The sequence below is a fragment of the Ixodes scapularis genome, unplaced genomic scaffold (genome assembly GCF_016920785.2).
Source record: "Ixodes scapularis isolate PalLabHiFi unplaced genomic scaffold, ASM1692078v2 PGA_scaffold3__209_contigs__length_174095766, whole genome shotgun sequence".
Lineage (NCBI taxonomy): Eukaryota > Metazoa > Arthropoda > Arachnida > Ixodida > Ixodidae > Ixodes > Ixodes scapularis.
The window spans coordinates 128,715,893-128,740,812 of record NW_024609868.1 but is presented as its reverse complement, the minus strand read 5'-3'; the positions used below and the strand labels follow the sequence as shown (position 1 = coordinate 128,740,812).

At 47.9% G+C, this 24,920-nt stretch overlaps 2 protein-coding genes across 4 annotated transcripts in view; both read right to left on the bottom strand.

Moving 5' to 3' along the window:
- LOC115329281 (roquin-1) overlaps positions 1 to 8,882 on the bottom strand; it is a 66,885-nt gene extending 58,003 nt beyond the window's left edge. Inside the window, exons 1-3 of one of the 2 annotated variants that reach the window (XM_042292625.1) lie at positions 8,428 to 8,882; positions 4,329 to 4,725; positions 1,911 to 2,203 (exon numbers count right to left, since the gene is read on the bottom strand). In XM_042292625.1, coding sequence (XP_042148559.1) covers positions 1,911 to 2,203; positions 4,329 to 4,701 — 666 coding nt within the window. In that variant the 5' untranslated portion in view covers positions 4,702 to 4,725; positions 8,428 to 8,882. The remainder of the gene's footprint in view (positions 1 to 1,910; positions 2,204 to 4,328; positions 4,726 to 8,427) is intronic. The other variant, XM_040212418.3, reaches the window with a different exon arrangement.
- A 3,385-nt stretch (positions 8,883 to 12,267) lies between these two features.
- On the bottom strand, positions 12,268 to 24,596 carry LOC115329280 (MOB kinase activator 1B). 2 transcript variants are annotated; one of them, XM_029990836.3, is made up of 4 exons: positions 24,485 to 24,596; positions 18,621 to 18,787; positions 17,326 to 17,553; positions 12,268 to 14,159 (listed from the first exon to the last, which is right to left on the bottom strand). In XM_029990836.3, exons 1-4 carry the CDS (start codon positions 24,496 to 24,498, stop codon positions 13,894 to 13,896), a joined length of 675 nt encoding a protein of 224 aa, XP_029846696.1. In that variant the 5' UTR covers positions 24,499 to 24,596; the 3' UTR covers positions 12,268 to 13,893. The 2 variants fall into 2 exon arrangements, with proteins under 2 accessions (XP_029846696.1, XP_029846695.1); XM_029990835.4 differs by having other exon boundaries at positions 18,621 to 18,824; positions 24,485 to 24,583.
- Between the last annotated feature and the right edge of the window lie 324 nt (positions 24,597 to 24,920).

Genomic DNA, 24,920 nt, shown 5'->3' with positions numbered 1-24,920 from the left:
CATTAGGTGGAGCCCAGGGTGCAGGCCCGTAGCCAAGGAAGGAACTCTAGGAACCCAGGCGCTCCTTCCCCCCCCAATTTTGGCCACAAAAAGGGAGGACGGGGGGGAAGCTTGAGCGCTGCTTTGCGAATGTCAAGCGAAACACATTTTACAGCAAAGCTGTCTATGGCTAGGTTCTGGCAGATTGCCTCCGGCGACAAGCAAACAATTTTCCTCTCCACCGCCACCGCCTCTTTCTTGAGTCGTGTATACTCTTCACTATGCGCGGCGTCTTCTTCCCTTCCCTTCCCCCCCCCCCCCCCCCCCCCGAGATTGCGCAATGCCGCGTGTTCCTCGGCACGGCGCACTAGAGCCTGTGTCGTGGTTGGTGTAGCCAAGCTATAATAAAATGTCTCTCCCTCTCCCCCCCCCCCCTACTACTCGCCACGCACGACGTCTCTCCCCCCTGACATTCCGCAATATTGCGCACTAGAGCCTGCGCCGTGCTTGGCGTAGCCGCGCTATAATAAAACGTCTCTCTACCCCCTGACATTGTGCAATGCCACACACTCTTCAGAGCGCCAGCTTCGTGGGGTTCCCTCTTCACAAGGTGGAAGGGCTCTCAATTTTTTTTTTCTTCTTCAAATTGGTATATGAAAGAGGCACTGTACTTGCTTCGTTGGTTACAAGCCAATACAAGGCTCCTATACCCAAAGTCACTTCCGGACACGCAATCAAGCAGCATTTTTGAAAACGATGACATTCAATGCCAATAGGCAGTCTCCAGCCTTGTCAGTGACACTTTTCCCTATTTTTCATATTCACATGCATGTAAGCGATTCTTCATTAGAGTTGTCTTTGGCATTGGTAAAATGCAGAAGCAAGCCAGACGGTTCATTCAACAACAGAACTCAAAAAGTAGAATCAGGGCCATATTTGAAACGCTTAAACCCCAACTTATTCTGTTTTTTGCCTGCCAACAAATCACCATCTCGAGCACCGGCTCGTCGTTCAAATATATATCTGTACGTATAAATTATGCCAGCCAATGTTCCATGTTGCCGATTGCCTTGCTGGTGCAACCGATCACGATGCGAAAAAACTCGAGCGATCTGGGAAACACTGTTTCTGCGCATAGAAAGACGCAGCGGACATAGGACGAAAGAGGACGAATGTCACCGAGATTAATTCCGGCCGAGATATGGAGCCGGAAGAGCTTTGCGTGACGTTTTCCTGCAAGCACCCTATACGCATGCAAAAGAGTGTGGGGTTTACTCGTTAAATGCCATCGCATATAAAAAATTGACCGCATCTACACGTGGTGAATGATGTTGATCGTGGCGAAGCTCTGGTAGTGCTTGTCTGCGTAGACGCTGAGCCGCAGCATGCCGAGCCTTTCGTTCGTTTTCATCCATGTCAGTAAGAGAATGTGTGGTATGGAACGTGGTTATATACGCATTTGAGCATTTGACCGCAGCGCCCTCTCGTCTATAAACGTTGAGCCAATGCATGCAAAGTTTAAAGCGATTATATACGCATTTGATTACAGCGCCCTCTCCTGTACAGACGTTGAGCAGCTACATGCAACGTTTCATCCATGACATCCCCAGCTCTTGAGCTACTACCACATCTCAGAGCTCCCTACTCGTCCCGCAGTCGTGGCCGAGTGGTTAAGGCGATGGACTAGAAATCCATTGGGGTCTCCACACAGGTTCGAATCCTGTCGACTGCGCAAACAATTTTTTTTTTCATTGTTTATTTTTTGCTTTACACGAGCATGTGAGCACGTGAGCTCACGAGCACGAGCACAAGCACCAGCAAGGTCGATGTGAGCACGGATACCGGACGGACAAGGCTAGACCCTAAGGAGCTTCGCCCCTAAAACACTTCGGAACGACATCCGTTGCACGAGCTGCACAAAGGGTGGGTACCTTGCGCGAGAGCGGGGAGCCGTCCTCGAGGGCCAACAGCACGAGTCGCAGCACCTCCTCCTGCATGTGGGGGCCGAGAAACTGGCAGCCCCGGGCACGCACAGCCGCCCATAGGGAGGCCGACAGCTGCTGCCCGCTCTGGTGCTGCAGCAGCAGCTCCATGGCACAGCGCTCGCCCAGGGAGCGGGCCGCCCGCACCGCCCGCAGACGACCTTCCGGTTCGGCCAGCTGGCAGTGCACCAGCGTCACCAGCTTGCGCTGCAGGGGACGGCTCAGCCAGCCCCCGCAGCCCCCTGCAACGCGAGTGCAAGAGCGCATTGCAGGACGTTCTCGGATCGCTTAGACCAGGGGTTCTCAAACTGGGTTCCGGGGAACACAGGGGTTCCACGAGCTGGTCTCATGGGTTCCGCGAACACCCAGATTGCAACCCCCCCCCCCCCCTTCCCCCTCCCCCGCTGCAGGCTGCGTGGCAGGACCATGCAAAGCGCCTTCATCTCGCTTTGTACTGACATTGTGATTGATATGGTGGGGATATAAGGGAAGCAACACAAGCAAAATTGCCTACAATTGTGCATCTGCTGCTCCTCGGTCGGCAAATATGGAGGGGGGGGGGGGGTAGGGTTCGCAGCAGTTTTTGAGGCTTCCTGGGGTTCCGTGAGACCAAAAAGTTTGAGAACCTCTGGCTTAGACCATGCTCCGTGGAGCAAGTCTCGGAGCAGTGTGTTTAGCGTGCAGAAGTGCCCACGTGTCGAGGGTGGTCCAGAAGTGAAAACAAATAACATCACGGGTGCCGGCACGTCCTACTGTTGGAAGCCGCACCCCTGGCATTCGGTCACAGAGGTTCCGGCAAAGGAGGGGAGCAAATGCAAGCCTTTCTGTCAACGCACCATTCCACGAGCTGATAAGTGGCTACAGTAGAACAGGCATCTGTCGTATATATCCAGCTCCGCTGGCGTGCCGCCACCAGGATCGCAAAATGGAAGCGCTCAATACAAGCGTGATGTCGTAGGGCAGAAATGGAGGGACCACAAATGGGAACTCGGGACTAGCACCAGTCAAAGACGTGTTCCAGGCACCATGTGACAACTACGGTAGCGTGTCTCAGACTGGCAGTGGCACGGTAGCGGGGCTGGATGTGGCAGATGCCTGTTCTGCTGTTGGTTCCTCTCTGGTGAATCCCCCAAACCGCCCCAAAGGCGAGAGGTGGCGTTAGGATCGGAGGAGTGGCGGTGCCGCCTGGTTAATGCTGGAGGCTCGTAGGCCTCACACTTTCGTTTTCTAGAGAGGGAAATTTCGTCTATTTATCGTGCATACCACGGACTTACAGATACTTTGTTTTTGTGAGTTGACACGGGGGATGCGAAGTGTCATGTGACATGTTTGTTAAACCAAACTCGGATGATCCACACCGTAGTTTGTTTAACTTAAAGGAGCTGTGCAACCATTTTAGTGCTTTGCTTAAATAAGTGTCTCAACCCTTCTTAAGAAAAAGAACAAAAACCGCCTTTGCCTGCGTGTCCTAGTTTTTATTAAAAAACAATGACAAAGATTGAGATTTTTAGCACCTCTCAACTCCTTCAACATCTTCCGAGTCATGTGCGCTGTGACATGAAAGAGGGACGTGAGGGGTTCCAGTGAAGATCTCTCTCTAGCACCATCAGTGAGCTGCAAGAACTCACTTGCTTGTGAATAACATGACCATGTGCTTGCGCCAAGCGATCAACATGGCGAAAGGAGGAAAGTGCTAACATGCACGTCCAGGTCTGGCCATCCACTGCGGCTGTCCGTCTACAGTCCGGCTTCTGGCGGCTCCTCGCGGTAGCAGATAGAGCTAACGGTTTTGTTTACCTTGGATAGACGGCGCCATTAAAACTCTGTATAATTAAAGTTTTGTCAATGATACCAGGTTTTTGATGCATGTGTATTTATGTTGGAACGAGAAGATTTATAGAAAAATTACTTTTTATCAAGAAGATAGTTGCACAAGTTGCGTTTTTTTTTTTTTTGCAAGTCCCCCTTTGACGCCATGCTGCGTGGTTCTCATGGCCGCCGCTCACAGCTGCAGATAGAGAAATATTATAATTTTTGCCTCGCGATTACACGGCGCAATCGCAACATTTTGAAGGAAGGAGATGTGCTTTCTGTCTTTTGTGACAAGATAAACAATGCTGAAAATAGAAGATGCAAATTCTTTCAACGTTAAAATCATTGCAGAGCTCCTTTAATCTGTGAGCAGAGCCGAAGCTATGAGCACAAGCATATTGCCCCGTACGATGCTTGCACTGCACGAGCCGGCTTGCTCGGCAGGGATGCCGAAAGCTCGGAACCTGTTTTCGTAATTTCTGCTACGCTCGCACTTGAAACTAGGTGTAATCGAGTCCTTCCTAGCAATATATGCAACAAATGCGGCTGGCCCACCTTGTGCAGCCGGCCTGAGCAGCAGCGCCATCTCTTGGATGCAGCGGGAGGCCAGCCGGAAGGCGGCCAGCTGCGGGGGCTCAAGGCCCGGCGGGGCTGCGGTGGGGGGTGCCAAAGCCCCGGGCGGGGCCACCGGGAGGGGCCCCGAGGGGGCCACGGCCACCAGCTGGAGCAGGGCCCCGTTCTCCGGCAGGGCCCGGCCGATGGGCGCCTGGTCGAAGGGGCACAGGCGGCGCTGCAGCTGGCCCAGGCAGCGCCCGCACAGCGTGTGGCCGCAGCCCAGGGATGTGGGCCGCCGCTCGGCCCCGTCAAACGCCCGGCAGCAGACGGGGCACGACAGGAACTCGGTCCACTGCGGGGCCTGCACGGGCATCTCCCGGCCGGCAACGCGTGCACCCTGCACGCGGGATGGACGCACGAATGGGCGATTTATACGCACATCCCAACAAAGCTTGGCTGAGTCCAACGCCCCTTTCACCGGGCACGAATTTCCTACACAAAGTATGCAAGCCTATGCTATACACCCCACAGAGAATTTGATAATTCATAAAAAATTGGAGCCAGCATTCGCATCCTTAATCTGAAGTAAATTATGTTCACTAATATTTCAAGATGCAGATGGAATGTCGGAAAACAGTCAACGAAAGCTCGCCAGGGAGGCTAAAAGCAGATGTTCACATATAGTCTGCTTCCCACCTGCTGCAAAGTGTCTCCTTTGATCCTTGTAACATGGTTTGGCACTGCACTTCTGACAAGTTTGAAAACAAACGCATGAAAGTCTTGCGATGCACTTTACCAACTGCAAGCAGTTCTGCAAGCGAGCGACAGAAAGCTCACTTTCCCCGCAGCTACAGATCAAAGCTACTTGGGAGCACAGACTGCTGGACACTGCCCCCATTTCCTGAGGATTTAATTTTAGAGCCCTGCACATCCGCTCATCATACGCAGATATCTGCAGTCAACTGGCAGATCTGGATAAAAATGATTCAAATTCAGCGGACTGCGGATCCCAGGGGCTGCGAATGGGGATTGGATGAGGATGATGTACAGATCTACATTTTTGCTGAGTTGGCCCATAAATGTATGCAACCGTAAAGTGTAATGTGAATAAGTGAGTTAATTATACTATGAAGTGCATTATCGAACGTTTTGCAGGAGCAAATGCCCTTTAAAATAATATACAAAACAAGGAAAAAATTGTTTTTTTTTATGAGAAGACCCAATTCTCACCAAATATCCATTTAGGCTGTTTCATCTTGCCAAAAAGTGTTGTCCCTAGAGAAAGTACAAAATTCAGGGGCATCAATCGTCCCAGGAATGAGTAAAAAACGTTCTTCGGGCAATGAAAACCCACAATGTAGAAGACACAAGAAAGTAAAAGAAGCCTCGTTCCCCCCGTGGCATGTGTGCGTGTTTTCGTTTTCTCGACCTATGTCAACTTACTGCTAAGAGTGTGGCCGAGAGCATACAGTCGTGGGTTCAAGTTTAAAACTGAAACTGAAGGGAAGTGCTGCCATTATTGAATACTATGATATTTTCCCAGTGGTATACTCGCATATCTTACCACGTATATACATGTCCTTTGCTGAAGTGACTGCCTTTCCTCTCCCACTTCTTGTTGTTTAACCCAAATAAAATTACAGAACCTTATTAGTAGGTCCTTTATTAATTTTTTAAGTTTAAAAAATATGTGTCTACTTGAAGTGGGTGTTACAAAGCAAAAAGAAAAGAAATATTTATATTTTCTTTATTTTTAGTGCATCTTCTGGGCAGAGTCAGACTCCCAGGACGATCTTGTAAGTGCGATCATGATTCTAGCGACGCCAAGTGTCTCTGGAAAGGCGATCGGTCATAGTATAAAAACGATAAAACAGAATGTGATAAAATGACTTTCACCGTATTCCGACCAGAATAATTTGGAACGAAGATGAGCAAACGACTTAGAAGTAGGATTCCGTGTTTTCAGAGTTTATTTTTCATCAAACTTGGAGTTCATAAGAGTTTATCTTTGTTTAATTCCAAAATCTCAGAAATTCAGAGCTTAATTTTGCAGTGTTTTCTTTGAAAAATAAATAAATAATATCCGGGTGTAAAAGTATGCTAGATAAAAAAAAAATAAAATGCACTTATATCAATCAATGTTTGTTCAGCTGGATTTGGCATTGGTGCCATTGCCATTGGCAATACTAATTTGTCCCACACCGAAATTTGCACATATCTGTGGCTTCGACAAACGTCGACACGTTAAAAATAAACTCCTGGAGTAGTCACTGGAAACAAATACAGAGGCTATTGTCGTGACCTGAAAGTACAATGACATGTCGTCCTGAACCTTGTTGAGATAAGCGATAAGACCCTTTTTGTCAATGATCTAAGATTTGGAAGATAACTGGGATGGCATTTTTCCAGGCAAAATTAATTGTAAAATACCGTCTTTATTTAGTTTATTTAAAAAAACATTGAAATTCTGAGTTTATCAGATAAATCCAAATTGACCAAAATTTAACCGAAGGGCGTTTTTCTGAGTTTCCCCGATTTATCCGAAAACACGGAACCCTACTTATAAGGTAGTACATCCAGATGTGTTTTTTCATTCACAGTTGATTTTATTACTTAAAATGATTGCAAGGATTGTGGGTTGGATGCACTGCTTAATTTAGAAGATGCAGTTCAGATGCGGATAGGACACGAATACAAACAATCATTTAAAAACATTGCGGACACAAAGTCTGGGGGTGCAGATCGGATGCCGATGATCAAACTGTTATCCGCACAGTGCTCTATTTAATATAAAAAGACCACCAACCCTTGTAATTCGATTTTCCAAAATGAATTTTCTCTTTCCCTATTCCTATTCTCAAAGTTCTGCCTCAGGCCAGTCCAGAGTTGACAGAGAAAACCCATCAAAGCTAACACTGGCCGATATGCGGCATTTCATTTGCGCAAACCTTGGTCTAAAAGCAAAGGAATGGTACACGAGTCCCACCATTTCTGCGTCTCGCTCACGAGTGTTGTGGCCACCTTCCTGAAGATGGCTGTCTAAGGAATTGGGTAAGGCATAGAGGTGAGTGGGGGAGTGTCGGCCTGATCATAACCCCTGGCATATTGAGGACAACACCGAACGGGGCCCAGAAAACTGTACATTCCAAGAAAGCTTCCAGTAAGCAATCGCTCCCTTCCCCAGTTCACCTCGAGTTCTTTAAATGTTTGAATCACACTTAAATTTGCTTGTAAGATACAAAGCTGCTGGAATCTGCTAACATGGTCAGATTTGTAACCGTATTATTTGGGCACAAACAAAACTTGTGCTCTGATGAAGATTTGCTTTTCTTCATTTGCTGCACTTGGTCCCTGACATCCGTCCTGACCTTCCTAATGGAATGGTTTTCAGCGCTCTGCCACTCTGATGACTACATAAAAAGATACACTGAAAAAGCTTGTGAGACCCCTGAACCACCATGAGGATCGAACGAACTGGATTTCTGACCTCAATCAATGGCACGGCAACATAACAGCCACTGTAAACACTGTCGCACTGAGCTACGCGGCGAAGAGAGATGCAGCGCAAAAGTAGCATCCTTCTAAGTTCGCGGATTTTAATTCAGAGAAAAGTGCAGGAAAATAGGCAAATCAGACAGGCAAGCTGCGAACTACATATTGTACCGTTTCGCTAACAGCCGTTCCACGACCAGCTTTTCATTCCTGGAGACTTTTTATCTGCACCAGTTTGGCACAAACGCCGTCTGGTTGATAGCGGGTTTAGTGAGAGGCCAAAAGAGGCTGGAGCAGTCTTCGGTGGCACCAAAGCCTAGAAGACGGCCCGAAAGGGTCAGGTCTGGACTTCTACAGCCGTGACATGAACAGACACGATAGAACGACGTTTCGTCCACAAGTTTGTCGGCAGGCGACAGACGACCACGAGGAACGATCGGCTGAGGCGTCAGCTCCACTGGCAGCGCCGAGACAGCTTATCGGACCCCGCGTAGCCTCTCTACGTCAACCGACTCCCCAGTCGACGTAAATGCCGTTCGACGGAACGAGTGGCCAGGCACCGAGCCGCGTAGGTTCGCGGGTCGGTACGCAACGGGAAGAGTCTCACCGTGCCCGGTATGTTGGCGCTAGGAGCGACGGCGGCTTGTGCGAGCTCGCGCGCGGCTCCTAGCTGACATGGCTCGGCGGCCAGGGGCTTGCGAGAAGCGACGGGTAGCCCGTTACGGCTTGGGGAGCCAGAAGAGCGACTTGAGGCGAACGATGAGGTGGAAGCGTTTGCCTTTCATACTTGGCGAGCGGAACACATCACAACAGGGAGCGCACGACGGCCACGGGAGGTACGCCGAGGTGGGACCCGTAGGACCGATGGTCGGCGGCGCACTGCACGGGCTCTCTGGTTGCACTCAGGTCACAACTCTTGGCGATGGGGGGGGACCAGCCGCCGGTTAACTCGACCGGCCTAAAGCGCTTTAGACCGGTACAGTGCGCACTGAGAGCTGACCTCCTTGGATACCTTGGGACTGACTTTGACCGCCATCGACCATCGACACACACGATACAAACAAAAATAAAACGATTGTAGATCGTAGGAAAATGGATATAAAAATGGCTGCCTCCTACCTATTGGGTTGTAGCTGACGCCATCTAGCTGAAGCAATAAGTGAACATATTTATTTGCTCGTTTTTAATACGCGTATTCTCCTACCTTTTATTACGGTACTACAGACCACAGGCCACAGGCGCTTCCAGGAGTGTAGGTCCTGCTTTAAAAGGGTTTTAGCAGGGTTTTAGTACACCTCGCTGGCTGACACTCCCCTCCTTTTCAGCCGATTTTCATATACGGCTCTGCCGATTTTCACTGATCTCCGGGCAATTATCCGTAAAGATTTTATTATTATTATTATTATTGTTAATGCGTTAGCTATAGTTAACGTTGGCATTAGTACTTGGTACCCAGATGACAGGGAAAAGCAGATGGCGTTTGTCTGCGGACAAAACAGCAGAAAGGGAAGCGCGCCGCGCAGAGATTCTCTAGGAGGTGTTGGCAGAGAGGAGAGTAGCGAAGGACAAGGGCGAGAGGGAGGCGACGTCATAAGGTGGAAGCCAACACGCGCGCGGCGCGGCCAGGTTGGCCAGGTGATGAGGAGGCGATGTCACGGGGTAGAAGCCAATGCGTGCGTGGATGCTGGGGCGAGTCTGAACTTGCAGGTGTGCGGAGTGGCGCGTATGCCTTGGTTTGTGCTACAAGATGGAGTGTGACGCACTGGTTCAAGTAGGCGGCAAAATACTTAAAGGAAGATCGATTCGTGGATCTTTAGAGAATGCATTAGCATGACCCTTGGGAAATGCCATACACGTCCCCTTTTGGACAACGCCAACAGTGACCCCGTAACGAAGCCAAAAAGAGGCAGCAAAAAATAGAGCAAAAGAGAAAGCCAGAGAAGTGAAGCGGTCAGCATTAGGGTTTCCCAAATGGGGACGTGTGTGGCATTTCCCCATGGCTCGTGCTAACGCATTCTCTAAGAATCCACCAATCGACATTCCTTTGATTTTTACTAATATTGCTCGCCTCGTCAAGGCTCTAGCAGGAGTGGTACACACAAAAAGCACAAATAAGGCAGTGCTATCACAAAAGAAATATCTCGGTAGCGCTCAGCACCGGCAGAAAAGCAAAAGTCCAGCAAAACCCCGACTACGGAACGAATGTAGAGCATACAAAAACAAAATCAATCACAACACTAAAAGAGTTTAAACAACAAATGAAAAAATGTACAACAAAAGTTGAACATGTTCATTATCCAATCTAAGATTCCTTTTCTATTCAATTCAAGAATAAAGACAGAGAGACACTGGTAATTATACATAATTTGCACCCAGAGGGGAAAAAACTCCCCTCTTACCAGGACCCTCTTCTGTTTCCCAGATTTGCCCAGATGTTACTATTCTCATCCCAGAAAATAATAGAAGATTAACCCATCACTCATAATTCCTACAAAAGCAGCCTCCCCCTCCCTTTCATGGTGGTCCGAAGTATGCAATGCGACGTCAGTGCAAGCTGACGTCACATGCAGTATAGAGGTTTTTTTGCGCGACACAGGGGACAATTACAAGCGAGTAGACACGGACAAGCGTAGACACGGACAACCATAGATGAGGCCATGCACTCGTGTCAGCAGCTTTGACAGCGTTGTATATTAAGTATGAGATGGAGTATAGCAACACCCAGTCCGCCACCCAGAGCTCGAGACAGATCCTTTACCTTTCAGGTGGGCAGTACAAGGTTTGCGCTTGTCCGTGTCTACTCACTTGTAATTGTCCTTTGTGTCGCGCAAAAAACCTCTATACTGCATCATGAACCAACTAGGCCAACAACAAGTTTTAATTGACGTCACATGGCTTGCATTGAGGTAACATTAGCTTCCATTGCTCCGTACCTGCTGCAGCATATATTTCGCACCATCAAATTCACTCTTTTCAGCAAGCTTTGCCAAGAAGAGATTCTATGGTGCCAAATGTGTGCTGCAGAAGGTTTGAGCACAGGAGCATGGTACGGAGCGCTGGCGGCTGGTACAATGCTATACGACGTCACATGCAAGGCATGTTTTATACTTAATGTACAACGCTGTCAAAGCTGCTGGTGCAAGCAAGGGTTTGATCTCGCGGATCATTTCCACGCTTTCTTGTGCCATCGAAACCATAGATGAGGCCATGCACTCGTGTCAGCAGCTTTGACAGCGTTGTATACTAAGTATGAAATGGAGTATAGCAACACCCAGTCCGCCACCCAGAGCTTGAGACAGATCCTTTACCTTTCAGGTGGGCAGTACAATGCACCCTGCCCTTAAAACCCACATGCTCCAATTCCTTCGCTCAAAAATGGTGCCATGCAGACAGGGAGACAGAGGCTGGTAGAGGGAGAGTAGTATTACTTAAACCCTTGTCTACATCTCCTGAAATTTAAACATATGTCTTTGTTCATTAACTCATTTAAATCCTTTCTGCTTTTTTTATCTCCTTGTTCCCCTGTTCACAACTCCAGCGAAAGAGACAGAAGCTAGTGGAAAAACACTGAACTGAACGAAACAGGTCCTTCCACGATTTCTGTGCGTCCCTTGCGGCTTCACCGATCACATGTTGTCGGCGGTTGGCACAAGGGAACAGTTGTCCTGGTGACACTCTTCTTATTGTCGTATCAGTGTATTTCCCAGGTTGCACCAAAGGCAACCTATGCTACCACGTGAACCAGACATTGTGCGTTTATCAACGATCATCAGCCCCACCAGTCCTTCCCTCACTTCACCAAAGAAGGTCGAGCCTCTGGAAGTTCACTTACGCCTACACATCGCCGCAGGTTTGAACTGCAGGAAATAAAAATCAGGGCAAACCAAATCAAGTCTAATGCTTGCCTGCTGAAACCCCCCACGAGTTGTGCGTCAACCTGGCACATGGCACAATACGACCTGTATAAGACTGCCATATTCGCCCAATAGCGGCGACCCTTATAGGTCGCTGGAGTTGCGAATGCTATTCTGTTGCTCAGCCCCATCATAAGTGTCCACTCACCACATTTTCCAATTTCGCTGCTTCTACAAGACGTCGTGTACAAGACTCCGGGCACTTTTTAGGAAACCCGGATGGTCCAAGTTTCCAATTGAGTAAATCACACCTCAGACATGCACCGTTTAGCATGCCTTCATGGTACAGACGAATCTCGTTAATTCAAACTCGAGGGGGACCGAAAATTTGTTTGAATAAAGCAAAGTTTGAATTACTGGGAGTTTCCTCCCATAGAGATGCATCAGATGGGACCTGTATGTTAGTTTGAAATATCAGCAAGTTTGAATTAACGAAATTCGACTGTATGAACTTCTTGCTTTGGCACCGCGACTCTCCCAAACCAAAATAAATATTACTATTAGGTACAAACATGAGAAAGGTGAGACTAAACTGTAGATCAAATAATTTATTTACATTCTAGGGTTCCATGTCGGTGGTTTTGACACGAAGAACACTCGCGCATCACCAATCCCTGCTTTCGTGCACGTCAGCAAACCGAGCCATAAATTATGTCCCTGTTTAAAAAAATCTGTGACGCGCGATTTTGCTGCATTTTACAGTGTACAAACTCCCGAGCAGTACAAAAGGAAGTAGCCGCTTGCCTTCGCGGAACCGTACCAGTATAAAAAGCAGTGGTTTCCGCCTCTGGAAACACTGAAGTCTTTCCTTGTCCCATCATCGCGAGCCAAGTTTCCTCGACGCGCACAACTTCCGTCTCTCGAGCACGTTCGCAATGACCAACCAATGCTGCCAGACGTTTCCATTCGTATAAGGTCACTTCGTGCAGGGTGTCATAGGGGCACAATAAATCAGCTGGGGTGCACTACGTTTGCTTCTAAATCTTGCATCTAGTGCTCTCTGAGGAAAGTATTTCAGTGCCAAGTGGGATGCTAGAGTCTTCCATGATTGCCCATTAATATCTATATAATTTATTATCTGCTCTCAATGAGGGATTAAACGAAAAAATCAGCTGTGTAGTGTTCTAATGTATGTGAAAGTTCCTTTACACCTTAGCGTCCGTCTCAAAATATGACAAAATAAATGACCCAAATGACAAGAAAAGTCTCAAATGACGCGCAGTCTTCCATTATCTGGTTATGTTTATATATGTCGCAGACAGGGAGTCAGGATCAGACCTAATCACACTAAACGGAAGCCAGTACTGCTGCAACGTTATCGCAAGTCTGGTCGGATGACATCCAGAAATCAGATGCATCCTGCAGCTATAAAAATGAGCAGTAGCGACCGATCGTTGGCAGCCAAAGTTGAGTCTAATCCGCATAGAAAAAGGATATCACAAGGTGTGCTTGAAGGGTCCTCCTTAAGAGCACGTGTGGTGATTAAAAGTGCTGCTTCCAGCTGTAGTTGTGCTTGATTTCTCGTCTTGCCTGCCACAGCTCTCGCTTACCAGAAGCCGGAGCAAGTTTGTCCAGGCAAGTTCTCGGAATAGCCATGCGACGCAACTGTGAAAACCTACGCATATGCAAAGAACTCCGTGCCGGATGCGATGCTGCGGGCAAAAAAAAACGAAATCGAATAGACAGAAAATAATGACTCATTCGACCGACACAATTGTTAATCCAAGGACCCAACCAGATTGGATCCTCTTTACGCTGCCAGGGTCGGACACGTTTGCGGACGCGGGCGCTGCAAATGGCCCGCACTAGAAAAACTGCGTCTGAAACTCGGGCATCTCCTCCCAACACCCTTTGAGGCTAAAGCCAAGACAACCTTATTGCGGAATAAAACAATAATGATAACAACAGCTCCCGGAGGACGCATTGCGGCGTTGTCCTTGCATCCTTCGTCGCCCTGCGAGAGATGTTGCGGCACGTGGCGAGGCCGACGCCTCGCCACGTGCCGCTCTCGCGAATTGGCTGCCAAACGAAAATAGGAGCGAGGCAAACCGGGGCTCAGAATCACGGTGGCAAAAGCAATGGAGGGCGGGAACCCCTGGGCATGCTGCTTGCTGGGACACATTCCTGGGACGCACGGGCACTGCCTGGGACGACCGGGGTTAGCGGGAAGGATTGCTGTCTTTGTCCCTGTCCTTGGTGGTGAGCTTCTCGATGAGCTCTTGCAGGGGCACCAGCTCCCGGCGGTCGATGAGGCCAAACTCTTGGACGAAGAAGATGAAGTGCTTGAAGGAGGTGTTGAGGTGTGCCTCCTCGCCCAGCTGCACCACCTCCGAGAAGTGCTGGTGGTAGATGTGGGCGTACACCCGGAACAGCCGTTTCAAGATCGTCTTGGCAATGGCAAAGAAGTTCTTGGGGAACGGCACCCCTGCGGAAGAGGCCGGTAACAATTAAGAGGGTTGCGTCTGCAGTTTAGACGTTTCCGGACGCTACGCAGTCCTAGGGAAGGAGGAACGTCCATCTCTACAAAACAGCTGGACAAAGAATGGCTTTGTCTGACCCCTTTATTGAGATCTAGCACTGCCCAAAAGGCTCTGTGCAACACTAAAAAGCTCAACAAAACAAAACAAAAACTATACAGGGTTGATTATGCTGACAAACCCAGGGAGCACGAAATGTGTCCTGCACAAACCTCACTCCGTACGTGGTTTGTGCTAGATTTCTCAATCTTTCTCTTATTTATTTTTAATTTAATTTTAACTGTTTTATTGTTTTTATTTTTATTTATTTTCTTCCGTTTTATTTTTGTTACTTATTCTATTAGTTCATTTTTGTTATTTATTTACATTATATTTACTTTTTGTTTTATTACTTGCATCCAAAACCTGCCACTCTCGCCAGCACACTTGCATTCAAATGAAAGATTTTACCCTTCCAGACCAGCATTGCAAAGTAGCCCAGTGGCTATAGCATTTGATTGCCACCGCACCGACCTAGGTCCGAGCCCCACAGGAGCCTCGTTTACATGAAAGCGACTTCAGCGCATCGACTCCACTCATTCTTCGAACAAAGCTGACGCGGCAACGTTTACATGAATGCGCACCAAGCCCTACACGAAGGTGGCGCCACGCCATGTCAAAGCTCGAAGTTATGCATTTCCGGAAGCAGCCGCACCGCGTTTTCCGGTGCATCGCACGTGGAGGCCTTTTGACGCATTCAGTGAACGTAAAGATCGTGCCCGCTGTTTTGGTGTACCAGAATACCGCTGTCTTCGGTGCTGCGGAAGAAGTTACGAGACGGAAGAAACATCAAAACCCAAGCGTTTAGGGCTCCAGGCCGGGCCGCCGGGTCACTCTGGACCAGAGGCGACGTGTGTGTGCACGCTTTGAGGAAGCCTCCGCGCTTCGCCGCGCCAGACCTCGCCGATCACTCCGGACCAACCGGACCAACCGGACCCCGAGTCCGAAAGGCTCCCGCGCAGCCAGGAACGACACCGAGGTAGGAGCCGCTCGTTCTGCGCTGCCATGCAGTGCTCTACAGTGCTCGGAGCTCTCGGTGTCGTTCGTGCTTGCGCCGAAGCCTTGGGACCCCTTCGGACGCGCAAGTCGTACTTCGCAAGGCTTGGACGGGGGCCGCCCTCACCAAGCAGCTCCGCTATATTTGTTTACTTATGATGGCAATAAAAGCTCGAGTTTGTTCTCGGGAAAAAATTGCCAGCGACCATATGAGACCGCTGTCCCCGCTGCCGACGAGGTTGGCCGCCGCCATGCTCTCAGCTGTTCACTCGCTCCCGCAGCGAGCGCCTTCCCATAATCCGCCCCGTTCCAAAATGCGATGCGACCTCCGTTTACATGGGCTGAATGAATGCGCACTCGCCATCTCGATCCACCTTTGTCTGGCGGCTTGAATGCTATGCGCTTTCTTTGCGCATTATGCCGTTTACATGACCGCATTGAATGCGACAAATGTATTCGATGCGACTAAGTTGCATTCATGTAAACGCGGCTAGGGACTCTAACTTTATGTATAAACTTCATATATAGCCTTAACAAGTGTAACGCTTCCAATGCGCCACTCGTTTATGAAGCTCGTTCATGACAATTTTCTCATAAACAAAACCCCATAAAACACATTCTGTGTTACAAGAATTGGCTGCATAGTTGGTCATTCAGCCAAATGCATATCAATGCTGTAGCTTTATAGGGTGGGTGGTGTTCTTAGTTCGAGTGGTGCTAGGGAAGAATGTCTCTTAGTCTTTCAATGCCTGGGGTGGGTGGTACTCTTAGTTTAAGTGGTGCCTAGGGCAAGGTTTTCTATGAAAACCCTGCCCTAGAAGAAACACCATTGTATCTTCATGAAGCTATGCACACTTCCCTTCAGCACCACCCGGATACAAAGCCTTTGCGCTGAATTTTCTGGGTCACCAAGAGAGGGGAAGTGAACTTTCCTGCCTTTTCCACTCCCCCTCGTTCCACATACTTTCTATACTACCTATTTCTGCTCCTCTCTATCCCTCTCCACTCTGCACGCTTTCTCACACCGCCTGCTTCTGCTCCTCCCGTTCCTGTATGCTGGGTCTATAGCTCAGTCAGCAGCGGACTCGGCTTCCACGTCAGTGACTAACGTAAAAACAGCAGATGCCAGTTTTTTTTTTTTTTTTATTAGGTTAGTTTAGCGATTTTGGGTCCCCAAGAGAGGAGTAATGGCGCTTTCCTGCCCTTTCCACTCCTCCTCAATTCTGCACACTCTTTCTACACCACTTGTTTCTGCTTCTCTCTTTCTTGCCCACTTTCCCTCCCCGCTATGCACGTTTTCTCACACCACCTGCTCCTGCTCCTCCCATTCCTATCTGCTGGGTCCGTAGCTCAGTTAGCAGTGCACTCGGCTTCCATGCTGGTGAACGGGGTTCAATCTCTGGCACCGGTCGCCCTTTTTTTTTTTTTTTAAGAGCTGTCCAAACAGGACACTTCAGGAATCGTAAGGCGACACAACTGTGCCATTAATCATGGAAGTTGAAGCTGGTTAAAGTCTGGCAGTCCGATTTCTGTTTGGACAAACCGGGCAAACATCTTGACTTTCCTCCTCACTTCCTCTGCTTTTCTTTTACGTCAGTGCTCGTCAGACCTGATGTCGCATGCCACATATCAATGGTGCGCCTGTGACTTGTCTATCTCTTCTGCCACCACGCAAGAGCCTCCGCCTTCTCACCCTCGTGTCCTTTCCTTTTCTGTTTTCAAGACTTGAACATTAGCGGAGGTCTTGAACAATTGACCGACAGCCAACAGAAAGTGTGAGTAGCTGTCCTGACCCACGTGATGAGCATGCTCAAGGCCCCCGTGAAGGACAGGAGCGAACTTTGACGAAAAGAACCATTCCCCCCAGCAAAAAAAACCCAGAGGGAGACGGACCGCCACACGGCATAAAATGGAGTTGTGCTGCCTCGCGATTTCTAAGTGTCCTGTTTGGACGGGCCTTTGTTTGCAACACATCCCGTGAATCTCCACATTGATCAGGTATGATGGAAACATGCTCTTTCTGAAAGTGTGCCATTTCCCCCCTAAGGCACGGAGGCCTCGACCCCAGAAAACACCCACCGATCTTGGAGGGGAAGAGGGTCTCGTCATCCAGCTGGTCTTGCACCCAGGTCATGAGGTAGTCGATATACTTGGGGGCAGAGCACTTGATGGGCTTCTTCACCGTCTGCCCGTCTGCCCAGTGGTACTCGTACTTGGGGCCCGCCGACATCACCGAGCACGTCTCCTCCGTGCAGAACTCCGTGATGGTGCCGTACAGCATGTTGATCTGGTTGAAGAAGTCCACCGCTGGCAGAAGAGAGGGACGGGCACAAGGCCACAATTCCACTTCAGCACAACCTGGCGAACACTGCGTCTCGCACGGTTCTGGCATAACCTGGCAAACGCTCCGCTTCAGCATAATCTGACAAACATTCCACCTCAGCATAACCTTGCAAACCCTCCGCTTCAGCATAACTTGGCAAAAACTCCATTTCAGCACGCCCGCAACACCTCTTCATAGCCGGAGTGCGCTCTGAGAATACATTATCACGTGCCTCACCCCTACAATCTGATTGGCTCACTGGGGCTGAAGCTTTGGCTGTTGTCCAAGTTATGCTGAAACAGAGCTAAATGCGAGCTATGAAGCAAGTGAAGATGGCTTCTTTGAGGAGTAATCCCTCAAGTTTCGTATCTGCCATCTATACGATACAGCTAAGGTTTGGATATCTCGGCACTCACTGAGGAAAGACAAAAAAGACCTGCCGATTTCGATTTTAGTAATCCTGTTTAAACCAAATGGTTGAAACTGTCAGTTTTTAAATCGGCTTAACATGAGGAAAAAGGGGCTTACAAGCGAGTCTCAGCCTCACATTCCAGAACAGAAAAGGCCTTTTGGAACAACTTGCTCGTATAAAAATAGATATTTCCAATGTTACTCATAGCTCACATCTCCAATAAAATAAAATAAAAAACACTCTTAAGTTGCATCGAAAAATCACAAAACTCGTTGCTGCGATGGTGAATCTGAGCGCAATCCATTTCCTTCACCTCGGCGCAATCAGACAATGGGAAAAAACAGTGCCAATGTGAAGCGCAAGTTTGTCTGCTTCTTGTACAGGGGTAGCGAGGATGTCAAAACGCCGAGCCCTTATTGGCCGATTGAACAAAATAGTGGGTAGACCTCAACGCATCTAGCATTGAGGTCTACCCTCTATCTTTCCAGTCAAAGCCAATCAGAGCTTGGCATAAGTCTGACGTCACCGCAACTCCTGTGCAAGCAGCAGACGACTTGCTCTCCGCATAGCTTGAGCGTGATTCATTCAGTGGATCTAGGCGGTATCGCTCGGGGGGCGGAGAGAGAGAGGCTCACGCACTGTTGACGGCCACCCACTCGTTGAGGTCCTCCCCCTCAGGCAGCATGACAGCCAGCCTCAGGTTCCCGCTGCCCAGCGTAGCCGCCGCCTGCTTCATCAGGTCATACTGGTGGGTGCCCTCAGGGATGTTTTTCTTCGGCTTGAAGGTCTTGGAGGAACGCCCTCCGCTAAGGGAAGGACACAGCCACGGAAGCATGATTACACCTGGATAAACCCTTTGAGTCAGGTGGCAGCTTGCACCACCTGGGCAGTGTTTTTGACATCAACACTAAGCCTAGGTCTTGAGGAACTGCCCTCTGCTGAGAACAAAGATGCAACCATGTACAGATGCACACAACTAAAGCCCTTGAATAAAGCGGCAGTTTGTGCCACCAGGGCAGTGTTTATCAAATCAATAGTTAACCAAAGTCCTGGAGGCTCGCCCTCTGTTGGGGGCAAAGGAACAAGAACCAGGAACTGATGGTTATGTATACTGAGCGTCTGAAATCGGGCGGTGGCTTGTGCCACCTGGGTAGCGCTTTTAGTGTCGAGAGTTAACCTGGAGGATCGCCCTCCGTTGGAAGCAAAGGAGGCAACTGTGAATGGACGCATGCTGCTAAAACCTTTAAATCGGGCGGTGGCTTGCACCACCCGGGCAGTGTTTTTGATATCAAGAGTTAATATCTGCCTTGATATACAAAACATGGTAAATGCATCAACCTTTGGGGTGCACATGCCATCACTCCACCTTTCACATCTCCTCACATGCCATTACTACACCTCTTGAAATACAGTGATGGTTAGAGCTGTGCACGTCACTCTTCATTTCTTAAGTATTTTCAGGGGTTTAAAAATGTATGACTTGTGGAACTCAAGCCTCATAAAGATTCAGTCAAATGTGAACCTCTGTAAAATAACAAGTTTGAGCATTTTTTTTACTTTTCACCCCAAGTTTGCACCATCTCTACAAATAACTCGTCTTCCAAGATTTCCCAACCGTGATTATTTCTCAATAAAATATGGAACAGTTTTGAAATTTTCTGCACCTAGAGGGGACGGTAACTTCTGCAAGTTTTGGGGGCATTCCCTAGAGGCAGGCTACCTGTAAAGGAGTCCTACAGCCAAGACACCACCCGTGAACTTTTTCGGTGCAGTCAAGCATTTGCCGAGAGAAACATACAAAGTCGACCCGAAACCAGAGCACACGTGCACAGAACTGTGATACTGGAGATGCCAGGAGTTGCTGAGAGCCACTTGGGTTTATTTTTTAGAGCGCAGCTCTTAGGCGCCCGTTTCCGGCTTGAGCAGCGTCGGCGTCGCCGTTGGCGTAACCGTGAGGTTACATGACCCCCCCCCCCCCAGGTCATGTGACCCCCCCTTCCTCCCCGAAATCACGTGACCCCCGTGAGGGGAGGAAGAGAAAGGAGGGGAGCAGGGAGGATGAGCAGGGGGGATGAATCCGAATTTTCATTATTCCGAAAAAATGATTTGAAAAGACTTCTATCTCTTGTCCGTCGACCGGCCTCGAACCGGAGCCCTTTCGTTCAGGAGTAGCAGGCAGGATCACGAGGGAGGAGGAGGGAGGAGGGGTATACCCTCCCCTCAGTACCCTTCCCTCCTCCTCCTCAAGAGCTGCGCTCCAATTCGGCGTCACAGGGAGTTGTAAACGCCTTTCATTTTTACAGAAAAGACCCGCAGTACCGAACCATTATAGAAGGTAGAGCCCTCAAGAAGAAAACAAAACACAATAATACGACAGTAATGCCATATACAGTAAAAACTGTAAAAAAAGACCGCATAAAAAAATTAGACGTTTACTATTTTCTGTAATGCCGAATTAAAGCGCAGGTCTTGAGGAGGAGAAGGGGAGGGTATGTCCCCTCTCCCCCTCCTCTCCTTCGCTTCCATTTAGCGGGAAATTTTTGCTAAATTTAGCAAAAATTTCCTTGCTAAATTTAGCAGGGAAATTTTTCCATTACGCAATGTGTGGTCACGCCCGGTTGCATTATTCTCATAAAGCAACGCACGTGGTTACGCCGATAATGACGCTGCTCAACCTGGAAACAGGCGCCTAAGAGTTGCGCTCTAAAAGTGTATGTAAAGACAAAAATTTTAATATAGGGACAACCTTCTAAAAGGAATGGTCCCACATCATTAGGGATAAAATAGGCTTCAAATAAGTCGTTCTACCCAGTAATTGTTTGAGGAAAAAGTGAATGTTTCTTATAATTTGTATGACACAAAATTTTTTTTATCTTCCTCGAATGGTCTATGCGACTTGAGACGTAGGTTGGTAATTTAAAGTACCAGAATATCCCGAGAGATGCCCCACCTCCAAAAGATAACCCGCCCCCAATTTTTGGCGCGATATGGTATTTTTTTTAATAACAAAAGATGGGCTACTTCCAGTGTTGGGCCTAGGCCAATGGGGACCTTGGTAGAAATAATGTTCCTTAGCCATGGCGGGAAATAAGCAAGCATTGCTGACTGACAGAGACAGTCATCTTTGGTTCATCTCCCCTCCCCATAATCGCAAGTTCCACAGGTCACAGAATCTAAAACGATCACTTTTTCAGCTGTTTTTTATCGCACACTCAAGTTACCCTGCTCCCTATTTTCACCCGATTTGATTTTGATTTTAGGCGGGCTATCTCTCGAGAAATTACGCTACCTACTTTTGTCAATACACATGAAATCATTAAAAACTGCAGACAAAAGTTCCAGTTGAAAACTTTTCTGTCTTAAGGACAAAAGGTAATGTAATGTTTCATTTCTGTTACACTTGCATTTCTACTATAAGTACTTGATACAAATGTTGCTGCACGGTTTTGGAGTTTTTCTAACTTGTCTACAAGGCGCTTTCGATGTGGATCCAATAGAACACATGCTATCCGCGACTATGCATTAAAGTTTCTATAAATCAACATGTTTTCGGCGTTTTGGTGGTCACAAAAATGATGTTTCATAGATTCTATCATCTTTATTAATGAAAATGTGCTGCAGACAGCCAATTACTTCCCAAATATTCAAAGTTCTGCATCCCTATCGTGCGCAAGTGAGGAAAAGAGAGCGAGAAAAGCAGTCGCTGTGCAAAAAGCAGAAAAAATTGAGCGACGATTACACGGCGTGATGCGTTTATGGCGTTAGCTGTGCTGCTGATTCGACGATATGACGATGACAATCGATTGACACTGCACCGATCATGCGTCATACGGTGATCTGATATTGAAATGACGTTGCGCTGATGTAGCATCGATACATTGTTGATAAACAAATGATTATAAGGTCGTGATGTGTTTTCCCGCCATATTTAGCGGGGATACTGAATTGGTGCATAGGTCATGTGACGTCAATTTATCCGCTAAATTTAGCAGGGAAACTTTTAGTTTACGCTCACATTGTCGAAAAACCGGGGAACAAACCACTAACAGTTGACGCTGTAATAACATTGTATTACACACATATTTGAAAAAAGCCGGGGACAACGGACAAAGAAGGGGACAAACACAAAACGTCTCATTGGCAGACTATTGAGACGTTTCGTGTTTGTCCCCTTCGTCCGTTGTCTCCAGTTTTTCCAAATAAATGTAACATCAACCAGCTTGCCTGTTTATTTACTCTTTCTACAAATTGAATTACATATATATTTTTCTCTGAGTGATGGGCCCTTACACATAGGTCTCCCTACAAATGAAGCCACTGATATGTGCCTTATCAACCCCCCTGCAAGAAGGAAGTCAAAGCAACAGAGAAGGACACATGGAAGACAGATATGGGGATGCAGTCATCCGGGGAGGTTATCTACGACAATTCGAGTGAAAGCATTTTGGTGTTGGAGGCTAGAACAAGAGCGCTGCGGACCAAGAAGTACAGAGCTAGATAAATCGATAGTGCATAAAGCATATGGAGAGGAGGATGGCCACGCACTCGGTTCTCTGCTTCAAAGGGCTTCAACCAACAGTAGCTAAAGGAATTGGTGGCTTAGTTGTGAAACCACAAGGGTATGAGACAACAAGGGAAAAAGAGTACCATATTCTGCAGACTTTAGGTCCAGAGACTATATGTTTAAAAGTCTGTTTTTTTTTTTTTTGCGGTGCAGACCGCACAGGAATTTGTCTGTCATTATCATTCACTATGATTGCCACCATGATTTTTCTGAACGACAGGTTATGTCACTGATAATTTCAGTATGATAAAAGGTCGAGGTACCAACAAAAGGGCAGCATAGAGAATGCGACTTCAGCCAGCGAATGCCATCGCTGGCTGAAGTCAGGGGGAAACAGAAACATGTGGACGCATTTGGCAGGTAAACAAACACACGTGGTGCGCAAAGAGCAGACAAACTTGCACGCCGTATACACCGTATGTGGTGGACTATGGTCTGGAAAATAGAGTGGTAGCAGGAAAGGTAGAGATAGTCAGGCAGAGGTCATCCGACTGGTGGCGCAAATAGAGGGCAGGACAAGTGCGCAAATATTTACGTAGAGGCACCTTTGTCGTCAAGATACAAACTGGGCAAAACAGCTCTCCTGAAGTGCTTGAATTTAGTAGCGTGGTGTTTGAACTTAAAAACATTCTTTAGGTGGCACAAGCCACCGCACAATTCAAACGGGCTCGGCTATATCAGTGTCACAATAGCTTTGCTTTTCAAGCAACTGTCACATACTTTAAAAAAAGGTGCGTCGTTTCCAAGAGAAAAAGAAAAAATGTATAACATTAATTATGTGTGGGCAACGAACCTGCATTCATTCTGCTCCTTTATAGAGACGTAGTTGTCTACACTGCCACAATCACTAAAACCTCATTCAGATTTGCAAAAATTTCATCATGAAACTTTCTAACTAAAATTAACCCTTGAAAAAAAAAAAAAAAAAGAGTGCACTTTTTGATGCCAATTTTTGCTACTACTTTGATGGCATAAGCAAGGTTCAAGTCTTCATGGAGATACCGAAGAAATAAAACGAGATATAACGTTTAGTTTGCACACGACGTGTCATTTCGCAGAGCTGGTGGTTAGTCTCCCTTACGTTTTCACACAAAACACGAACCCTCCGGTGCACAAACAGTATGACGGCAGTGCGCGTTTTCGGTGGAGAAGTGGCTAATAAGGCGGATGAAACAGATTGTTTAGAACGTGCCGTTCAGTGACGCCGGAGCAGAACCCTACACACGGGCCGAAAAAGACCAAGGGATCACGTTGCATCTCTTGTCGGTTTAATTAACCCCTTGCTTTGAGTGCGATGCAAAGCACGTTCTATCTTACCGTATATCGGCCAAACGCAACGCTAAAAAAACTACAAAAAACAACAAAAGACTACCATCTGCCACGAAATAAAATACGACTCACGCGATCGTGACCAAAGCGGGTGCTCATACCTGCTCATCGATGAGCGACTGATCGCGGCGACTGCTAAGCACGCTAAAACGCGATTTTACCAAAAACGTTTTTAAAACTTCACGCGCTGTGGAGGTTGTCACGACGTGAGCGTTGTCAAAGCATTGTGCAACTCGAGGAAACTTTCTCGTCACGCTTTGTGTACTCTTCAAGACGAGAGAGCTCACTTCACATTACTCGACCACACGCAGAAATTTACGAGTTCGAACGTCACAGGCGACGGGGAAAACTGTGAAACTCTCCGTGTAGCGTGTAACCTTCGCGGAGTGCGCGCTAAAGGCTATGGTAATGTGGGAAGAACGGCCGGTGAACCTTGGCACAAGTTACAGCTGCGACAGCAGCAGCCGACCGAACGCATTCCTCGGCGTAGGCCTATCCGAGCGCTGCGGTTCAAATGAATCGCCCGGGCTCGCAGCGCGACCGTGGCCGAGCTCCGATAGCGAAGGCCAACGAGCAGAGATGTACCGATCGGCTGCTTCGTCGGACTTACAAAAGGAAGCTCATCTCGTCCAAGATCTTGAGTTCTTCAGCGAGCACGAAGGTGGTGTGTTATCCGGAAGTGACCATGTTATTTTCGAAAGTGAGCGTCGATTCATAATCTCGACCCGAAGCCGACTTCCGGGGGAGTGTTGGAAAAAAATACTTTTTATTTTATTTTATTATTATGTCACTTACTTTGATCTAAAACATTTTAAATTATCTCAACAGTAACTAAATATATGTGTTAGACGCTTAAATGAATTGTTATCGAACACAAAAACACAAAGCTGTGTCGCTGTGTCTCGCGAGCTCTCGCTAATGACTCTAATGACTTTAGCAGGTTTAGGGTGTATTAGCAGGTCGCACAATAGCCACCAAAAGGACCAAAAGTCCCAAAAGCATTGCCACCATATTAAAAGAATTATGTAAGACAAGCTACAAATCAA